Below are 19,444 nucleotides of genomic sequence, written 5' to 3'. Positions count from 1 at the left end.
CAGTGCAAACAGGTTGGGGGTCAGATTCCGCATTCCCAGCCCAGCCCTCGCAGCACTGTGCCAGGGCACGGGAGCCAGGGGGAACTGACCGGGTGGCCCATGGGCAGTGACAGCACAAATGGCAGGTATGTGGCAGGAGACTTCAGCCACCCTCTGTGCTGCAGTGAGGTCAGGGGATGTGAACAACACAGGGCAGGAAATGGCCAGAGGAGCCGTCCAGTCTAGTATCACCAGCCAGAACCACAGCTGCCTGACCACCCCCATCAGTGGGGGGCTGCCACATGCCAGGGGCAGGAGGGCTCCTTTCCTCACACCCAGACTTTCTTGTTATTCCAGTGTCTGATCGTCCCCAGCCTTGGCTTGTCTTGAACAATCTGACTTGCAGCCAGTCAGCAGACGAGCTGGGGGTGGAAACGTCATGTTCCCCCGGACAGTCAGCCCCTGAATGCCAAGTGCCAGGGGCATAGTCAGCATGGGGCCAGCCTCATTAATGCCATCTGCCCGCTAAGTGGAGCCAGGCTCCCCTGAGACGCCAAGGCCCTGGGATATTCTGGACTGGAAAAGCCACAGCACGGCATGGACCCGTCTGTCAGGGTCACTGGGCTGAATCCATCCCCATAGCCTCCTCTGGCACAGCTGTCTTCCTACTTCTCTTGGGAGGCGTGGGGAAAGGGGAGGGGGCTTTGGAGCTGCCAATGCTCCTGGGGAGGGGCCTGTATGGGATGTACCGTGAATGTGTGTGTTGGGGGGGGAGGGCATGGATAGGGTTGTAGTGTTGTGTGCTGAGAGTGTGTTGGGTTGTGCAGGGGTATGTCTTGGAGGGGTGGGGGGTGTTGTGGGGCTGTCCACTGTGTGTTGGGGCGTGCAGAGCTCTTGTGTGTGGAGGTGGTTTGATCATTTATTCCACGAACTAATGTTTTCCACGTCATTGTCCCATGTTGGAACATAACCACCCGTGACTCAATCTCCCATTCTTTGCCCGCTGTAGTGGGCATGGGGGGTTGTGCATGTGGGGTGCAAGTGTGTTGGGGGCAGTGTGATCACAGCAGGAATCATACCGGGCAAACCTGGCACAGCCTGGGCAGAGTGCCCCCTGGGAGGGGATCTGCAATGGAGGAGAATTCCAGTGTTTCCCTGCGGCCCTGCAGCATGGCCTGTCCCTTACACCGAGGCAAAGTGGGGGGGGGAGACATTGCCCAGTTAGGTTGGGGACCTTCCACCCCCATTGTGCACTGGTGTAAATGGTGGCACGAGGCTCAGGCCATGGCATCTGGGCAGGCAGGAGAGCTTGCTTCAGCCGGGCCTGGGTAGTGAAGAGCAGGTGAGAGCGAGCTGGGCTGAGGTCAGGTTGCAGTCACCACCTCTGTGAAAGACGCACATCCAGTCTCCCTCATCCCCCCTCCACGCTCTAGTAGCTTGGTCTAGGCCTGTGCCTTGTCCAGAGGCATGAACCACCATGGAGCAACCACTCCCTTTATTCTTGGCCACAGCTGTTTTCCCGTCCCTGCGCAGTAGAGGCCAGAGAGCTGCGCTGGCTGGAATCAGGGCTGGATGCACCATTCCAGGAAAGCAGGAGGCCCTTGTCTCCCTACGGTTCCTCCCAAGTCCTAATGCCGCTGGCACACCAGTGAAGCCGGGGGTTAGTGCTGCCCAGGTTGGAGCGCGGGGATGGGACGATTGTGTGCTCCACATTCATCCCCAGCTAGCCTGGCATTCCCCAGCACAGGCTCCTGCCTGCGATGCCTGTCCCCATTGGAAAGAATGGAGGAGTCCTGGAGTGTGGAAAGTCCGCACTCTTTGTTGGCAGCTACTTCAAAGGCTGCAGGCTTCCCATGCTCAGGCAGGGCCCTGGGCACCCATTCACCTTGCTTTTCTACAGCCCCCTGCAGGATCCCAAAGCACTGCAAGGTAGGCAAGGGTAGGCCTTATCCACATTCTCTAGATGGGGAAACTGAGGCATGGAGCAGGGACGTGACTTGATTGAGACCAGATAGTGAATCCGTGGAAGGCTAGGGAAGAGAACCCAAGACTCATGACTTCAGTCCCTAACTCCAATCACTCCTTTGCATCTGTACAGGAACCCTTCCAGTGAGCACTGAAATGCAGCCACATCTGGGGTGGGACATGTCAGCACACAGGACTCCTTCCACAATAGTTTAGAACAGGAAGCAAAGTAGAAGAGAGCAGTGAATGGAAACGTCACCTGGAGATGTAGAGAGGCAGGCTATAGCTAGTCACATAGCTGAGTCTCTTGTTTGAAAGAGCCCAGCCCCTGGAAGGTCCTGCTGGGGCAGTGGCTCAGTCAGCTCTACCACTTCTCACCACCTCGGGCCATTTTTTGAAGGGCTCCCACATCCTGATGAGAATCCACGCAAACAAAGTCCAAACTGCAGCCCCAAAAGAGCAGACCGGGGACTGAATATTGTGTGACTCCAGCAACCAGCGAGCACGTTCGGAGTAGCTACCCTTTGAGCTACCCCAGGGAGCTGCCCAGCCTGCAGCCATGTGCTGCATAGCCCAGCTGGGAGAGCCCAGGGCCTAGGAGGCCCATGGATGGGGGAGCTGTGCTCACAAATGCCCTTGGGTTACAAATGACAGCCCTCCCCCACCCTGCCCAGTGTGTAGTGGCTGCAGGGAATTCTCATCAGACCACACCTGGGGCCTCTGGGAAATGCGTTTGGTGGGTCTACCCTAGCTGGCAGCCTCAGAGAAGGCTGAGGACCGAGCTCCCCTCTGGCCCCCGGAGCCCAGCCAGGCAGGGCCAAGCCTGCTTGGTGGGGGCAATGCATGGGGGGAGGTTGCCTGCACTGGGATTGAAGGGCAATAGGCTCATGGTGCAGCCGCTGGGCCTTCAAACAAATGAAATGGAGCAACCCCTCCCCCACCCACCTGGCTCTGCTCACAGCTGAATTCAGGTGCATAAGATGTTATGTAGGGACTGATCCCTTGCAGCACTGTGCAAATCTGCCTTCTGATCCCACTGATGGCTCCTTCCCTGGCACCACTTGCCGCTGGGGGTGCCTGTCAGTAGGGGCTCAGCCCACACAGCTGTGCACCCTTACAGGCCCCCTCCCCTCCACACCAGCCCTAGCTCCCTTCTGCCTGACTCAGTTTGCTCGTGGGCCTGTCTGGCCTGGAGGGGGATGCAGCATGTAGTTAAAGCCAGTGGGGGCAGATCAGGCTAAGATGGAGCTGAGGAGAGCAGGGCTTGCAGTGCTTTCTCTTCAGCCTCCCAGTGTGCCCCAGCCTGGCCCAGGAGGGACTACCACTAGTGCTTAGGGGGAATGTCCTGGTGTCCCATTCCTCTGCACCAGATGGGGCGGGGCATAGCCATGTTCCTGCTTCTCAAACCCCTGGCCATGCCCGGCCCCTGGTGTAATTTAGAGCAGCCTTGGGGCTGCTCTGACTTATTTTCCTTTCCCACAGCCCAGTGTTGGCCACAGGCAGCAGAGAATAGTTGGAGCGCTCCGGGTGCACCCCTCCATGCCTGCACAGCTCCCTAACAGCACAGACTGGGAAAGGAGTTGGGCTAGAGTCCTGACGGACATTCCATTCTGCTGGAGGGAGGGAGGAGCTATGCAGGAGGGTTTCCCTGGGGCACCTTCAGGCCCCCTTTTGCCTCCAAAACAGTATAAAGGAGCTGGGAGCAACAGATGCAAGCCCAGAGAATCCAGAGGATTTTTCCTGTCACAAACTGATGCTCTTAAGGGACAAGTGGGAGCCTAAAATGCTGGAACGTGCCCTTCTCTTAGGAGCCTGGTATGGACACAGCAGTCCAGCGTGGTTTGGAAATGGGTTGGCATGGATGTGAGAGAGAGACAGAGAGTTCCTGCAGCTCCATATTGTCCCTCTGCAGGGCGGGAGCAGAAAGGACAGGAGAGTGTGATACATTAGCCCATTATAACCTGTCGTGGCCATTTAAGGTCATCTGACTCCCTTTGCAACAGAGGGAGTCTGGGCCCCACTCCAGCCTGGGTGGCTATATTCCGCCTGTCTAGATCTCCTCGAGGTACCAGCTAAAGAAGCTGTTTTTCACAGAAGTCATGGAGAATGGGAGAGATGCTGGTAGAGATGCAAATGTGGTACCCAAAAAGCAAGGAGTGATATTGGCAGTTACCAGCTGGGAATTGAGCTTCCAGGCTGTTCTGCATTGCTGGAGTGGGACAGAATGTGGCCCATGATTCCTGGGTAGACACTATCCTCATGTATTCCATGTCTTCCACCAGTAGTTCCAGCATAAAGAATTAATTCCTCACAGTGCTGTAGTGCTTCCTGTCCTGAAGGACCCAAAGGCACAGGATACACAAGAGCCTGATCCAGTTCCCTTATGCCAGTGTAACTCCATAGACCTCATGAGTGTTAGTCCTGATTTACACCGTTGTACGTGAACTCAGAATCAGGCCCTTCACTGAAATTCATGCACCTCTCTGATGGAACTATACCACCTCCATTTTCCCCCTGGCATAAATGAGAGACCAGCTGTGGGCAAGGGGGTGTGGGCCAACTGCCTGTATACTCCGGCTACTCCTGGCTGCTGGAATGGCCCTTTGAGGCCAGGGGGCAGCTGGGCATCAATCAGAGTCATCTGTGAGCTGTTCTGATTTACTTAGGGGGCTGGCTGCAGAACTGGGGAGTCACCAAGGTTGGGTCAAACTATGCTCACTTGCCCACCACCTCAGGGCCTTCACTAAGTACAGCTCAGACAGACCGTATCTGTCTAATTTAATCCAGCCCCTTGCCTACACTACTGAAAAGTTTTGCCAGTGTATCTGGGTATTTAGTTAAACCACCAAAACCTGCTTAGTGTAGGTGTGTTCTGTCTGTATAAAAGTGCTTACACCAGTATATTGGGGACCTGGCATCAACTCTACTGGTATAGTCACTTCTGTACCAATATAACTGTCTACACTACGGCTTGTAATGGCATACATATGCTGATAAAACTTTTAAGTGTAGATCAACCCTTAAGATGTTCTCCAGCTGCCCATCACCATAGTCTCTGGGCACCCTCCACGTAAAACCAAGATCAATAGCTAAATCCCTGGTAGATTTCATGGTATCGCTGGCACCCTGTGTTCCTTGACTTTAGCAAAGATTTTGATACGGTCTCCCACAGTATTCTTGCTGGCAAGTTAAAGAAGTATGGGCTGGATGAATGGACCATAAGGTGGATAGAAAGCTGGCTAGATCGTCTGGTCAATGGGTAGTGATCAACAGCTCCATGTCTAGTTGGCAGCCGGTTTCAAGTGGAGTGCCCAAGGGTCAGTCCTGGGGCCGGTTTTGTTCAATATCTTCAGTAATGATCTGGAGGACGGCGTGGACTGAACTCTCAGCAAGTTTGCAGAGGACACTAAACTGGGAGGAGTGGGCCAAAAAGAAACCTGATGAGGTTCAAAAGGGACAGTGCAGAGTCCTGCACTCAGGATGGAAGAATCCCATTCACTGTTACAGACTAGAGACCGAATGGCTAGGAAGCAGTTCTGCAGAAAAGGACCTAGAGTGGACGAGAAGCTGGATATGAGTCAACACTGTGCCCTTGTTGCCAAGAAGGCTAACAGCATTTTGGGCTGTAAAAGTAGGGGCATTGCCAGCAGATCGAGGGACGTGATCATTCCCCTCTATTTGACATTGGTAAGGCCTCATCTGGAGTACTGTGTCTAATTTGGGGCCCCACACTACAAGAAGGATGTGGAAAAACTGGAAAGAGTCCAGCAGAGGGCAACAAAAATGATTAGGGGGCTGGAGCACATGACTTATGAGGAGAGGCTGAGGGAACTGGGATTATTTAGTCTGCAAAAGAGAAGAATGAGTTGGGATTTGATAGCTGCTTTCAACTACCTGAAAGGGGGCTCCAAAGAGGATGGATCTAGACTGTTCTCAGTGATGGCAGATGACAGAACAAGGAGTAATGGTCTCAAGTTGCAGTAGGGGAGGTCTAGGTTGGATATTAGGAAAAACTTTATCACTAGGAGGGTGGTGAAGCACTGGAATGGGTTCCCTAGGGAGGTGATGGAATCTCCTTAAAGGTTTTTAAGGTCAGGCTTGACAAAGCCCTGGCTGGGATGATTTAGTTGGGGTTGGTCTTGCTCTGAGCAGGGGGTTGGATTAGATACCTCCTGGGGTCCCTTCCAACCCTGAGATTCTATGAGTCTATGATTCTATACTGCAAACAGCTGTTTCTTTGTGTGTGTTGCTAAAAACCACATGATGTCTTTAAAAGGGAAAGTGCTTGTAAAATCTGTGATTTGTCCCTATTTCAGTGTCACTGCGTAGGCAATAACAAACCTTAGCATCCGGTGTTGCCCTTTGGTTTCTTCTCAGTTTCACTTTGAGGTTCTCAGCTCTGCAGCCTTTGGGCTGAAAACTCTGCAGGGGAAGTTTAAAAAACATTGTTTCCACTGGACTTAATATTTATTGTTTTTAAGCCATGGAAACTTGTTTCTGTTTGTTTTACAGTTTGCTTTATACAATCCAAATAGTGCAGTGAATAGGAATAGCAGAGGCCTTTTAACCAGGTAATGCCTGACCCAGAGGTCATTATTGTTCATCTAAAATAACAACCTCTTTATGTAGGAAACTGCAGTTTAACTGCATGTTCTCAAAGAGACAGTGTCCACTTGCCAGAATGGGTTGTTTCCTAGCAGTCAGGTTGGTGCAGGAACCAATAGAAAGGCAGGATTCCAAGGACAGGGCTCCTTTACATTTATAATACACAAATATCCTCACTCAGTATATTTACAGAGTGTTTTACATGTCCAGAGGACTCTGCAAACATTTGCTTTTACAGGTGGGGAAACTGAGGCATGGAACAGCAGAGGGCTTTGTTCTTCTACAAGGAGCCAGTGTTAGGGCCGAGTTGAGAAATCGGGGTCCCTGGGCTCCCAGCTTTGTGCTCAGGCCATCAGACTTGTACCTCACAACATGACACCCACACAGGATGGGATATAATGGAATTGTTAAGTATGTACCTGCTGTCAGTGCAAGTGCCTGATCTGATGTCTAGGGTGTGTGCAACGTGTTTGAGAATGGTGCATGGGAGTGTGTCCGTGCATAGCGTGTGTGGGGAGTGTTATGGTGTGCATGTGTGTGAGTTTGTGAAGAGAGCACATCTGGGGGTCGGGCTAGTGTGTGTATTATGATAGTTTAGTAATGTTTACAAGCTATAATACAATTTTAAACAAAATAAATAGTAATGTGGTTGACAATTCTTTTAACAGTCCCCATCCTCACAACAACGAGGAGTCTGGTGGCACCTAAAAAGACTAACGGATTAGTTTGGCCATAAGCTTTCGTGGGTATAACACCCATTTCTTCAGATGCATGGAGTGACAATTACAGATGCAGGCATTATTGTCCTCACAACGTCACAAATAGCATCAAATTGTGCATTTCTGCCTCTGCCTGGCTAAACTGCCAGGGAGACGTACCAGCCCTCGCCCCCCCCTCCCCAAATGTATGGCAGCCCATCTGCACGGTGCTGCCTGGGCACAAGCCACTTCTGTGCACCCGCAGCCCCTCCGCAGCCGCTGCCTCTTTCTCCCATGCCCGGCCTCGCACACGCATGGGAGCCCTTCGTGGCCACAGAGCTAAGGCAGGGCCCCGGGGTTGCTGTGTGTGTCCGCCCTCCTTCCGGGGCTCTCAGCGCGCAGGGCCCGGGGAAGGGCCGCGCTCCGTGCAGCGCGGGGGCTGCTTCACTCGCCGCCCGCACGCCCCGGGACCCTGCTTTGCTCCTAGGCGGGGCCTTACTGCGCGGAGCCGCTTCCCGGCCAGCTGGGCCTTTCCCCAGCAGCAGCAGCTGCCGCCCGCCCCTCGCCCCGCAGGGACTGGGGGCGGGCCCGGGCCCGGGCGGCCAATGGCAGCGCTCGCCTGCGTGGCTCGGGCGGCCTTACAAAGAGGCCGACGCGCCCTGCCCGCTCCCCCCGCGCAGGCTGCGCGCACTCGCATTGTCTGCGCCGCCCACCGCCGCCTTGCCCAGCGTCGGAGCGACTAAGCGCGGCCAGCCCGGCTGGGCCACCCGGGGAATGCGGCCGTTTGCGCCCGCTGCCTGACGCCCCGCCGGAGCGGAGAGGCGAGGGGCCGGTGTGAGCGCCATCGCGGAGCCAGGGCGCAGCGCAGCGAGACGCGCCCAGCCCGGACCGGGCCTGCTCCCTCCTGCCCTAGGCCGGGCACAGCCTGACCCCGGGGCCGGGCGGGGCGGCGGCTCCTTTGTCTCGATCTCCTCCGATGCCCCGGAGCGGGAGGCCGGCGGCTGCGCTGGGCGCTCCGGGCCGGCGCTGGCTCCCCTCCCAGCCGTAGCGCCAGGGCGCAGGGAGCGGCAACTGGCCTGGCCCTTTGTTTGTGCCGAGAGCTCGTTCCGGAGATGGGGCTCCGGGGGGGCCGCCCCCGGGCGGGATCGCGGGACCGGCCGCTGCGCCTTTGAGTCGCTCAGGTTAGTGCTCGCGGGCTCCGGACAAGCCGAGCGGGGCCGCGCTGCGAGCTGGAGCCGGGAAGTTTCAGCCCGGTGGGGTGCCGGCTTGGCGGGGGAGGCTCCCAGTCCGGTGCTGAACCGGATGCCCCTCTGCTGCTGTGCAGCGTGTGGACAATGGGGGGAGGGTGGTTGTGCCCTGGGGCTCACGTGGGTCTTGTGACCAGGCTAGTGGGTAGATTGCGCGATGGATCTTTGCGAGATGGAAGCTGTAGCTGGCCCCGGCAGGCTGGAAAAATCCAGATCCTGATGGAGCAGGTTCTGAGGCAACGCCCAGCTCTAGCTCCTGCTGGAACCCGTGTGTATGCACATTCCTGACGTGGCATTCAAAGGTGCTGAGCATCCATAGCTCCCAGTGACTTCACCTGGCATTGTGGGCACCAGCACCATCAGGCACGGGCCCCAGAAGTATTCAGTGAGCCACAACCCCTGCAGGCCTGGACATAATTCGGTGGATGAAAACTCTAGAGCCAGCTCCTCACACTAGTCTCCAAGTAGAGTGAGAATCAGCCACTAGGCTGAGGCTGCCAAAGTATGATTGGAGCTACATTATAACTCATGTTGGGGAGGACAGGCCTGGTCCATAGGCTGTGCCAGGACCCGTTCTTCCCTCTGCTCTCAGCCTGGTGTGGCCAGGTGGTGTGTGGTCAGAGTACATTTTGCAGGGATGGTGATGGGGGAGGCAGTGAGCGTGGGGTTTTCTGGTGAGGATTTCCAAGGCTCTGGTGGATCCCTGTTTTGTGTCTCTTCTGTTTCTGATCTCAGAGGGGCTGGTGGGGTTCCCTGGAATACTCACTGCCTGGCAGGAAGAGGGAGCTGGCTGCTTCGGGGGGGTCAGAGTCTTGACTCTAGCTCAGGCTGGTAGTGACACAGAAGTGCTGCTCTCAAATAGCTTCAGGGGCCTCTATGTGCAAGGAGTTGAGGGGTCTCAGCTGACAGGTGTCCACATGACAAGAAATCCACCCTTGCAGCTGTCGCTCTTGGGCTGCTTGTCTGGCAGCCTCTGCAGAAAAGAAAAGGATGATTGAGCCATGGAGACTGAGCTCCCTGCTCACTCCTGGAGTGGGTACGCTAGCTCAGGGAGGAATGCTGCTGCTCCCCCTTCAGTGCATGGAGGTGCCAAAAGGGTCCCAAGGTATGTGGCTCACCTGCCACAGCACTGACCAGGTTGAGCTGTCTGCTGCCACATGTGGATGCCTGTCAGCTCCGATTGCAAATGGTGCTTTCCCCTGGGGGAGTGTTGCAGAGATGCCCCATCTCCACACAGAGGGTTACCCACAGGCACGAGTGCCCTTTGCACAGCAGGAGTCTCCCCTCTCCCCCAGAGTATGGCTCCCCTAGCACAGGGACTGCACTTCCTGGGTGGCCAGAGCCTTTTATCTTACCACACCAGCATTACTCCCAGCTGGGCTTTTGATGCAATTGATCTCCCTGGACTGGAGCAGCTGGAATCTCAAGTCTGGTCTGCTTCTGGACTTGCTAACACTTCATCCTTTGTTCCTGGAGACACCTGCCCCAGGGTCTGGGCTCCCTGTCCCTAGGGTGCCCTATTGCTCGCTTTGACCTGGATCATCTCCTTGTCCAGCAGCTCCTGGGACTTGCTTCCGAATCTCTCTGGCCCATCTGCCATCTCCGTTGGCCTTTACTCCAGGAAACCCCCTGAAGCGTGTGGACTCCCTCCTCCTCGGCCTGGCTCCTTCGTGCCATTGTTCTCCATAACTCAGGCTTCTGCTTTGCTCCCACTCCCAGGAATCTCAAGGCAAACAGTGACCCTGAACATGTTTGTTCCTTCCCCTCTCTCTCTGTCTGTCTGTGGCACTATCAATGGCACCACCCCGTGATCTGGGTGGGGCCCTGCTGAGGCTGGACTCCATGGTCTCCTTGTGATGCAGAGTGCTGCACCCAACTTCACAGGCTTTCCAGCTGTTTCCAAGCTCAGTCCATTTTCCCCTTCTGGCATCTCCAGTCACCCTTCTCCCTTCCCCCCCCTCCCCCCCCAACCCCCGTCCGACCTCTGATCACACAGGCCCTTCTCTGGAGGGGAGACATGGTTCTGGGGTCCCCATTCTACTGCCACTTCCCAGCCACCCTCGGCTGGCTTCCCTATCAATCTTCCTTTTCACTCTGGGGCTGAGTGTCGTTCCTTGTCCTTGGCAATGAGCAGGGACCCTGACCCTTGCATTGTTAGTCACGTTCTCCTGTCTGCCCCCATGGGGGAAGAGGGCAGGATCTCCGTGCTTGAGAGGAGCCTCCCTGTGTCCCTTCCTCCCCCCAATTGTGGCTGAGCTGTAGGGAGCACAGGGTCCTCTTCAGAGCCTCAGGTGTGTCCTGGCTCCTCTGCCACTCTCATCTCATAACCCTGAATACCCCATCTGCCCACTGTGCTGTGACTTGGTGGGTGCTGCGGGGCCCGCCTGAGAGGGGAGTGGGGCTGCAGCTGCGTGTGGGGAGGAGGCTCAATTCCAACCATTGGGCAAAGATGAGGGGGGTTCTCTAACTGCAGAGTCGGCACAAGTGGTGGTTTCTTGGCCCTGTCGGGGGGGAGAGGGGGGTGTCACTAGATGATCTCTTGAGACCCCTTCCGGCCCTGCTTTTCTAGGATTATCAGCCCCCTCCTGCTGCCTCATCTCTTCTGTCCACCCCATTCCCATCTGCTCCCCTCATTCACACAGTCTGTGCACTATACTGCCTGCACATGCCCCCACAGTCTGCATCTACACGCGCGCTGTCAGTGGATTGCGTGTGCAGACTACTCAGCCCATGTCCATGCCCAGCAGCAATGGCAGCCAGCTTCCACCCTCTTTGCTGCTTTTAGAGATCCAGACTAACACGGCTGCCCCTCTGATACTAAATTAATCCGCAGCCTGCTTGCCCTGCCCCAGCCTAGCCTAGCCATATTGTTCTCCCAATAGGAGCCAATGAGACTCCAGCAGGGGCTGGGCCCAGCCAGCGCATGCAGTTCTGGGAACGTCCTGCTCCCAGCCACACTGGGCCCCTGCCCGCTGCATGCGTTTAATGTTTAATGACTGCTGCACTAATGTTTGCTGGGAAGGCGGGGGCGGAAGTGGGAGGAGGTGCTAGCGTTGTGCGGCAAAGGGAGTCCTGGGGGTGAAACCACAAGCCCTGCAAGAGTCTCCCCAGCTCAGGTCAGTGAATCCCTTTCTGCCCTACAAGGGAGGGAGAAGAAAACTCCGCCCTCAAGGGAGGGGTTGGGTGCGTGGCTGGGAGGACGGGAGTGGGCTGCGATTCCCCCTGCCATGGATGTGAAGTGCACTGATCTCACAGTGATGGGGGTGAGAGAGGCCCATTTGGGCTCCTTTGAAGGGGCTTGGGGGTGGCACACCCATGGGGCTCAGCTCTGCTGGGAATCAGGCCTGCCCTGGCCTGTGCCATTCTCCGGACATGTAGGGAGTTGTGGTCACAGTGGGTCTGTACAGCTCAAGGTTTGCAGCCAGCATATAACCGGGCTGCTGCATTGGCTGCCTCTGAGTCCGCACGCTGCTTCCTGTGAGGGATTCTGGGTAGTGTAGTCCAAGGCAGGTTTCCTACAGTAAGAAGTACTTGGACACGCGCTGGCACCGCTTGCCCATGGAGCTGCCTTGCAGTGCTCTCAGCCCTGGCTCTGCCCCAGGTGTTACTTTGCACAGTCATACTGAGAAGAGAGGTAGGGTGCTGCAGTAACCTGGGGGATGGCACAGATTTGCCATGAGAGGCTCTTTGCTGCTAAGACAGAGGCACATGCCTCCCGGGCTCTGCTGTGCTCCAATGCCACAAATCCCCCGGCTGTGTCCTGTTACCTCTGTTCTCATTGCCTAGCCCCTGCCCAGGTGGCTGGGGCAGCACCTCAGGGGCATGGCGACCTCTATTAAAGGATCTGGTGGTGGGACAGGTATCCCACGCATGTGGCCTCTTCTGGTTATGTTTCAGCCCTGAGCCAGAGGGGATGTTGTCATGTGGGGAGGGAGGGGCCTGGATGTCATGGGCCCGGTTCCATAAGGGCCCTGTGCCCAGTGTGCTTGTTCTGAGAGTCAGGCCTTATGGCCCCCCCATGCTCTGGCTGAGATGGTTGAAGCAGGAGTGCTAGTGGTCCCTGCGATGACGTTTATTGGACACCTGCCCACATGGGGTTAGGCTGAGACCTGCCAAACTTGGTTTACGTGGGGCCAGAGAACAGCCACGGTGAACAGGGGGCACTGGCGCACTTCCCCATTGTTAGCTGGGGCTCGACTTAGATGCGTTCTCTAGCAGCCATAGGCTCCGTAGCCGGTTCGTGGGCCCTGCACTCCAGTTGCTGGTCCTTGTGTTGGGCAGCCAGGGCTGAGGCTCTGCTGATGGCCAGGCAGCCCTTCCTGTTCTGCACAGATTCTTATACCTCTCTCTGCACTTTAGTGTCCAGGCTGGCCTCAGCCTAACCTAGAGTAGCCCTGGAAAGCTTTGCAGTCTGGATCAATCCAGGATCTCTGTGTTGTCTGCGCTGCTGGCCCAGCACTGCCCTTAGAGCCCCTCCTGTGCCAGGGGAGTAGAGGGCACTAGGACAGCATCCAGGGGCTGCAGCAGAGGGGGAATCCCTCCCCCCCCCACTTGGCAGGGATCCCCTTGGCGCCAGATTGTATGCAGGAGCCTCTCAGCGCACCCAGAGCCTCTCAGCCCCCATCCCAGCTGGCAAAGTCAATGGGGCTGGAGAAGCCTGCTGCCTGGCACTGTGGGTACATCTCTTGTCTGTCTATGCCCCTAGAAGCTCGGAGGAGAACAGTCAGTATGGTCCCATGGGGGATGTGGTCCCCATGCTTCATTGCTTGACGACCCTGGCTTAAGTGCCAGGAGTAACAAAGTTGGGGGGTGCTGTGCACAGGATCTGGTCTATTTTAGTGTGTCTCCTATAGAGATTGGGCCCCTCTAATTCCAGATCCTCTGGGCACAGTGGAGTCAGCTGCCAACAGACCTCCTCGTGCTCCCCTCTGTTCATTGTGCCTGGGAGAGTCACAGCTGGAGGGGAGTGTGCTCTGTCCATTGACTCTGCCCATGGGGGTTCTTGGAGAGCATTCAGCTCCACACAATCCAGCCTGTGTGCGCCGGCTGTGGGTGGGGGAGGGGAAGGAGTGCCATGTAACTGGCTGCGCTGGGCCATTCATCCTTCCCGGGGGGACAGCCAGGGAGTCAGCTGTATGGTAATGGCTGCCCCACTGAACGGTGCAGGGGCAGATCCCACACAGGCTGCTAATCCCGCTAAGATCAACCGCCTTGCCACAGGCCCACCCCACCTGGGGGGAGCAAGGGGATGGGAGGCCTGGCCTGCCCTGCCTCTCCTAGCTGTGCGTGCGCATGCTTGTAGCACTCTGTGTGTGCTGTCACTGCTCCAGCTGGCTGCGTTCTGCTCTGTGGCAGCGTGCACACATTGCTCTGTCTCACCAGTTGTGGGTGTATTTGTGTGTGTCTGTGCAAGCCCCACCCCTGCAGCTCAATCTCATTTCCCCCCTGCAGAGCCGGGACAGGACCGTGTTCATGTGCAGAACGACCCCAGCAGCCCCGGCATGACATCAGGGAACGGAAACTCTGCCTCTACTGTCGCTGGCGCTGCCCCCCAGAATGGTGAGAATAAACCACCACAGGCCATTGTGAAACCCCAAGTCCTGACGCATGTTATCGAAGGGTTTGTGATCCAGGAGGGGGCAGAGCCGTTCCCGGTACGCACCTTCTTCTTTTCCCCTCTTTACGCTGTTCGCTTTTTGTGTTCTTGCTTTGGCGCATGCGCAGGTTTCGCTCCCGCTGTTTCCCTGACGATAGCAGGAGCCAGCTGAGCATAGGCCTCCAGTCACTGCTGTGCCATGGCTCAGCCCGAGAGGGGTGTTCACCCATGCGGTGAGAGACGCAGACCCTGCCTCTGCAGCGGGGTGCTATTCTGGGCCAGGTGGTCTAATGGTTAGAGCACAGGACTGGGAGTTCGGACTCATGAGTTCCATTCCTAGCTCTGCCACTGACAGGTGTGATCCTGGGTGAGGCTCCTTTTCGAAAGCAGCCTCTGAATTTGAGTGCCCAGTTTTAGACACTTTGAGCCTTGTTTGGGATGGTACACGCCCACAGAGGGTTCCCAGTGCTTCAGGAAATCAGGCCTAGGTGTGTCCACTGGAGCACCTGGGACCTGAGGCCCCCCAAATCCAAGGCCACTTCTGGAAAATGGGGCCTTAGTTGCTCTGCCTCAGTTTCCCCTTGCTGATCATGAGACTTTGGGCAGCACTGTGGGAGGTGGGGGTGAAAAGCACTAACTCAAGGATTATGATTTGAACTTGTGTCACTGTTTTCAAATGTGCTTTGAAACCCTTGGATTCACCCTGCGCGAAGGTAAAAGTGGGAAAGGAATTACTGCCTTTGAAAGGGGCAGGGACACTTCTGGACATCAGTTTCAGTTTTATTGTTAACTTTATTTATAAGAACCTTTAAATAAATATTGTGGTGTTAGCTTTGCTCGGCAGCCAGACAGGTTAAGTGCTCAGGAACTGGGGGCAGGAGGCCTGCAGCCCAGTCAGAGCTTCAGCCTGAGGATAGAGCTCCCCCTCCGCACTTTGCCAAAGCATTTGGGTCAGTACAGACAGTGCCACGCCCAGCAGTGCATGGCATAAAGCGCTCCTGAGGAAGGAGCAGCAGCTGCTGTGCTTAAAGGGGTCCATTCCAGCTGTCTCATCTCAGCCTGCTCTCTGCCCAAGGGGGAATATTCCACTTGGCACGAAAATGGTCGAGCTGCTTTAGAGCTACAGAAAAAGATCAACTTTCCTCAGAACAAAAACAAAACCTCCCTCGACACCGTCTTCCCCGTGTGACCTGGCAGGGCATGAAACAGCCCGCCCTGGGGAAAATAAGCAGACAGGTGACTGAGCTGTGAGACTCTGCCAGTTGCAGTGGATGAAATTCATCCCCATGCGGAGGCCCAGCATGAGATTCGTGCCCTTCCTAAACCTGCGGGATATCGGTGGTGCCGAGGCCTTCTGCTCCCCAGGGTAGATTTCACCACTGCTTGTGCGGTTCACAGGGCCCTTTTACTCAGGCTCCGATCCTGCATAACCGTGATGGGACTGCTCGCAGCAGGTGGGTAATGCAGGATTGGGGCCTATGTGCATCCACTGCATGATGGAGGGAGGCTGCGCTGAGCATGCAAGCTGGGTGCTGACGTGGGAAGACAGGGATGAGGCAAAGATGGCTGCACTCTGAAGGAGAAATGCACCTTAGAGGCACAGAGAGGGGTGGCTTTCCCTAGCGCATGGGGCTGAGCAAATCGTCTCAGCCTCTGGACATGGGCACCCTCTAATACCAGTTTGCTGCAAGCTGGCAGAGCTGGGTTGCCAGCTGGCCTCATGCTTGCAAGTGGTAAGCTGGGAGTTCAGACTGGGCACGGGGAGGGGAGTGGAGCGGAGCAGAGCACTATGGTGGGGTGCCTGGACACATGAACTTCCAGCTCCACCTCCAAACTCGAGCAGGCTTGCGCTGTGTCAGAATGAACAAGGGCGTGCCCCTGAGTAACTCAGCTCTGTCCAGGCCAGGAGCTCCACTGGTGCAGCAGGGAGCATAGCAGAGCAGTGTGAAGCAGGAGCCTTGCTTTGCTCTGCAGCCCCCTGCCCCCTATCTGGCCCACCAGAGCAGCCTGGCTTGGTGGGTCACTGCTGTTGCCCTTCAGTGGCTGTGTCACAGAGCTGCTAACAGACCTACCACTGCTGCCAGCTGGGGGAGCTCTCCTCCAACTCCCACAACAAAGGGCTGTGATTCTGGATCCAAGTTCTGGGCCAGACTCCCTAGGGAGAAGCCCCCTCCTTTCTGCCCACCGCAGGGTTTTTGGAGGCCTGCCAAGAGCTGGCCCGAGGCTGCAGGCAGAGCAGCCCTCTAACCTGTCTCGCCTTGTGTCTCCGGCTCTCCAGGTGGGGCGCTCTTCGCTGCTCGTGGGGAATCTCAAGAAGAAGTATGCCCAGGGCCTCTTGGCCGAGAAACTCCCACAGCAGGACAATACGACCACCACTGACTCTGAAATGGAGGAGCCCTATCTGCAAGGTAGGCCCCGGCCAGCACCAGAGAGCTGAGCTGCCTGCTGCTGCTCCTCCCACGCCTCTAGTCAGGGGAGGGAGCAGCTCTCACATTTTAAGAACCGAGGTCGTGGGCTGTCTGCTCCCTTGGGAACCCAGTGGGTGCTGAGGGTCAAACCTCTCCACTGTCCCCACCAGAGGGGACACGATGGGATGACCATTTCACCCTAGCACAGGCAGAGCAGCCCTCGGCACTATTCCCACTGGGAAAAGGGGGAGGAAGAGACAGCAGGGAATAGGGCGGTGGGAGCATGGGCTAGTGGTTAGAGCTGGGCATCAGGAGACCAGAGTTCTATTTCTGCCTCTGCCACTACCCTCCTAGGTGATGATGAGTCACTTTCCCCTTTTGTGCCTCAGTTTCCCCAGCCATAAGATGGGGAGGGAGGGCGTGATTGATCCTGACTCCCCTCCCAGAGATGGTGAGGGCCCATTGAAGGCTGCAAAACACCTTGGGATGAGAAAAGGGCACTGAGGGTGGAGAACAAGGACTGTGCAAAAAGGGGGAGGGCAGATAAGCAGGCAGCTGCTAGGTAGCTGTGCTGGGGAGTTTCTCCTCTTGACCTCCAGCTTGTAGGCTTATGGGCTGGGGCCAGGGCCTGTCCCCTGGGGCCTTTCAGGGACCCTGGCCTGGCTTCCAGGTTCAAGAGACAGCCTGGTGTCTGGCAGCTGGACCCACGGAGGGGGCTGGGGGGCCAGGACACAAAGGGGGCTGAGTCATTCAGGCTGATTGTGCAGCAACCGTTTGCTAATGGGGGTAAAGTGCTGGGGGCAGACACGTAAAGGCTGAGAGGCTTCCAACACCCAAATGCTGTTCAGTCTCCTCAGGGCTGCTGGGTTAAGAGGCAAGAACATCTCAGGATCCCTGGGCTGCTGCCTCATGCCTGTGGCTCCAGGAATAACTCGTTTGCCCGCCCACTAAAGCAGGATCCCATGGCACCCAGAGGCAGGCCTGTCTGGCACGGGAGAGCACAGCAACCTGAGAGCCAGAGCGTCTGCAGGGCGGCTCTATCCCCTCGGCTGGCCTTTGAGGGAGAGGGAACCTTCCGGGACAGTCACCCCCTCACCTTGAGCAGCCCAGGCACTGCAGAGAGTGGCCTGCTGGGGGTGGGGAGGGGTGGCCAGGGGAAGCAGGGGAGTGTGACCTGTGTGTGGCAGGGGGATTAGCTGTGCTGGGAGAGGCACTGTTGGGGGCCAGTGCTGGCCTGTGGCCCAGGGGGCTGCAGATGGTGGCTGTGCTGGGGGGTGGCTGTGGCAAGGGGCAGGGTTGCTCTGTTCAGGCAGTGGCTGAGGCCCCGCTGCATGCCAGGCTTGTGCGAGCCGTCACTAAGAGCTGAGTGTGTCTGTTGGTCCCTGTGTCCCGCTGTGTCCCCAGAATCCAAAGAGGAGGGGAACCCCCCGAAGCTGAAATGTGAGCTCTGTGGCCGCGTTGACTTCGCCTACAAGTTCAAGAGGTCCAAACGCTTCTGCTCCATGGCCTGTGCCAAGAGGTGACCACTGCTGAGCAACGCCTGACCTCCCCACCGAGGGGCACCTGACACCACCAAGCAGCTTTCACAGTTCTGCTGCTGGGCAAAGTCCCCTACCATTGCTCAATCCCACCGTGGGGCAAAGCCCCTGAGTTCCACCCCATCCCTCTCAGCATCCTCTGTCCCATGGGGGGCTAGGAGCTCTGGCTCCAGGGGCTGGGGTGCTAGCAGGGCCGTGCTGTGGCTGGTGCACCTGCCTGGTGTGGGGTTCCCCCAGGTGCCATCTGCACCCATCCTGCCAGTGGGGAGCGAGGCAGGGTTGTGAGGCGGCTGACCTGAGACCCCATCACTGACCCACTCCTGTCTCCCCTGGTAGGTACAATGTGGGGTGCACGAAGCGGGTGGGGCTCTTCCACCCTGACCGCAGCAAGCTCCAGAAACCAGGGGCGGCCACGCACGGGCGCCGCCGCACCTGCAAGGGAGCCTTACCTGTCCTCAGCAAGGACACCAAGAAACAGGTGAGCTGCAGTCTACCCTGGGGTGGTGATCCCAACCCCCTTCCCTCCCCCAGCAGGCAGCTAGTGCATGAGCCTGGAAGTTAATGACCTGGGCTGCCCATTGGCCCTTGGCAAATAGCTGCGGCTCTGTGGGCACCCCCTGCTCACCTCAGGCCTGAGAGGGGTAGTTGCTGCTGCAGGGCAGGTGCGTGGAGGTTCTCGGGCAGATGGGGCTACAATAATGGTAACCATCAGTTAGCCCCATTGCCCAGCTGGAAGGGAGGGGCAGTAATGTGCTGAGAAGGCATGGGGCAGGGTGTGGGGGGAACAGAACCTAAGAACCTCTTAGCAGAAAGTTCATTCTGTCGAAGCTGGGACTAGAACTCAGGACTTTTGGCTCTGTCCCCCGCCCTCTAACCACTAGACTGCACTCCGTTCAGCATCAGCAATAGAACCCAGGAGTTCTGCCCTGGTTCTGAGCATTACACTGCAGCCCTCCCAGAGGGGGAGCAGTAGGACCTAGGCGTCCTGGCTCCCTGTTGCCTGCAGAGCAGAAGAGACTGGGGAGGTGTGTGTTGCACGGGGTGGGTCTGACCCTTCCACAGGCTGACCTCTCCACTGCCCCTGCAGACGCCAGTGTCCCTCTCCACGGGCTCGGTGCCGCTCTCTGTCACAGCCTCGCTCCAGCTCAGCCGCAGCCAGGAGGATTCCAGTCGCTGCTCCGATAACTCGAGCTATGAGGAGCCACTGTCTCCCCTCTCGGCCAGTTCGTCCACCTCACGCCGGCGGCAGGGTGAGCGTGACCTGGAGCTGCCCGACATGCACATGCGGGACCTGGTGGGCATTGGGCACCACTTTCTGCCCAGCGAGCCCACCAAATGGAATGTGGAAGATGTCTATGAATTCATTCGCTCCTTGCCAGGTGAGAGACCCTCCTGGCCTTGCTCCCCT

The 19,444-nt window shown here is 57.1% G+C and overlaps 1 protein-coding gene across 6 annotated transcripts in view; it reads left to right on the top strand.

The window, feature by feature from the left end:
* PHC2 (polyhomeotic homolog 2) overlaps window positions 1–19,444 on the top strand; it is a 154,182-nt gene that overhangs the window by 132,343 nt on the left and 2,395 nt on the right. For 5 of the 6 annotated variants that reach the window (XM_030537305.1, XM_030537306.1, XM_030537308.1 and 2 more), the window contains 5 exons: window positions 13,946–14,148; window positions 16,369–16,498; window positions 17,903–18,017; window positions 18,373–18,514; window positions 19,124–19,415. In XM_030537305.1, the coding sequence (XP_030393165.1) occupies window positions 13,946–14,148; window positions 16,369–16,498; window positions 17,903–18,017; window positions 18,373–18,514; window positions 19,124–19,415 (882 nt within the window). Of the gene's footprint in view, window positions 1–7,992; window positions 8,429–13,945; window positions 14,149–16,368; window positions 16,499–17,902; window positions 18,018–18,372; window positions 18,515–19,123; window positions 19,416–19,444 lie in introns of those variants that run through there. The other variant, XM_030537310.1, reaches the window with a different exon arrangement.

This window comes from Gopherus evgoodei, chromosome 18 (genome assembly GCF_007399415.2).
Source record: "Gopherus evgoodei ecotype Sinaloan lineage chromosome 18, rGopEvg1_v1.p, whole genome shotgun sequence".
NCBI lineage: Eukaryota > Metazoa > Chordata > Testudines > Testudinidae > Gopherus > Gopherus evgoodei.
This window is presented reverse-complemented; position numbering and strand designations above follow the sequence as displayed.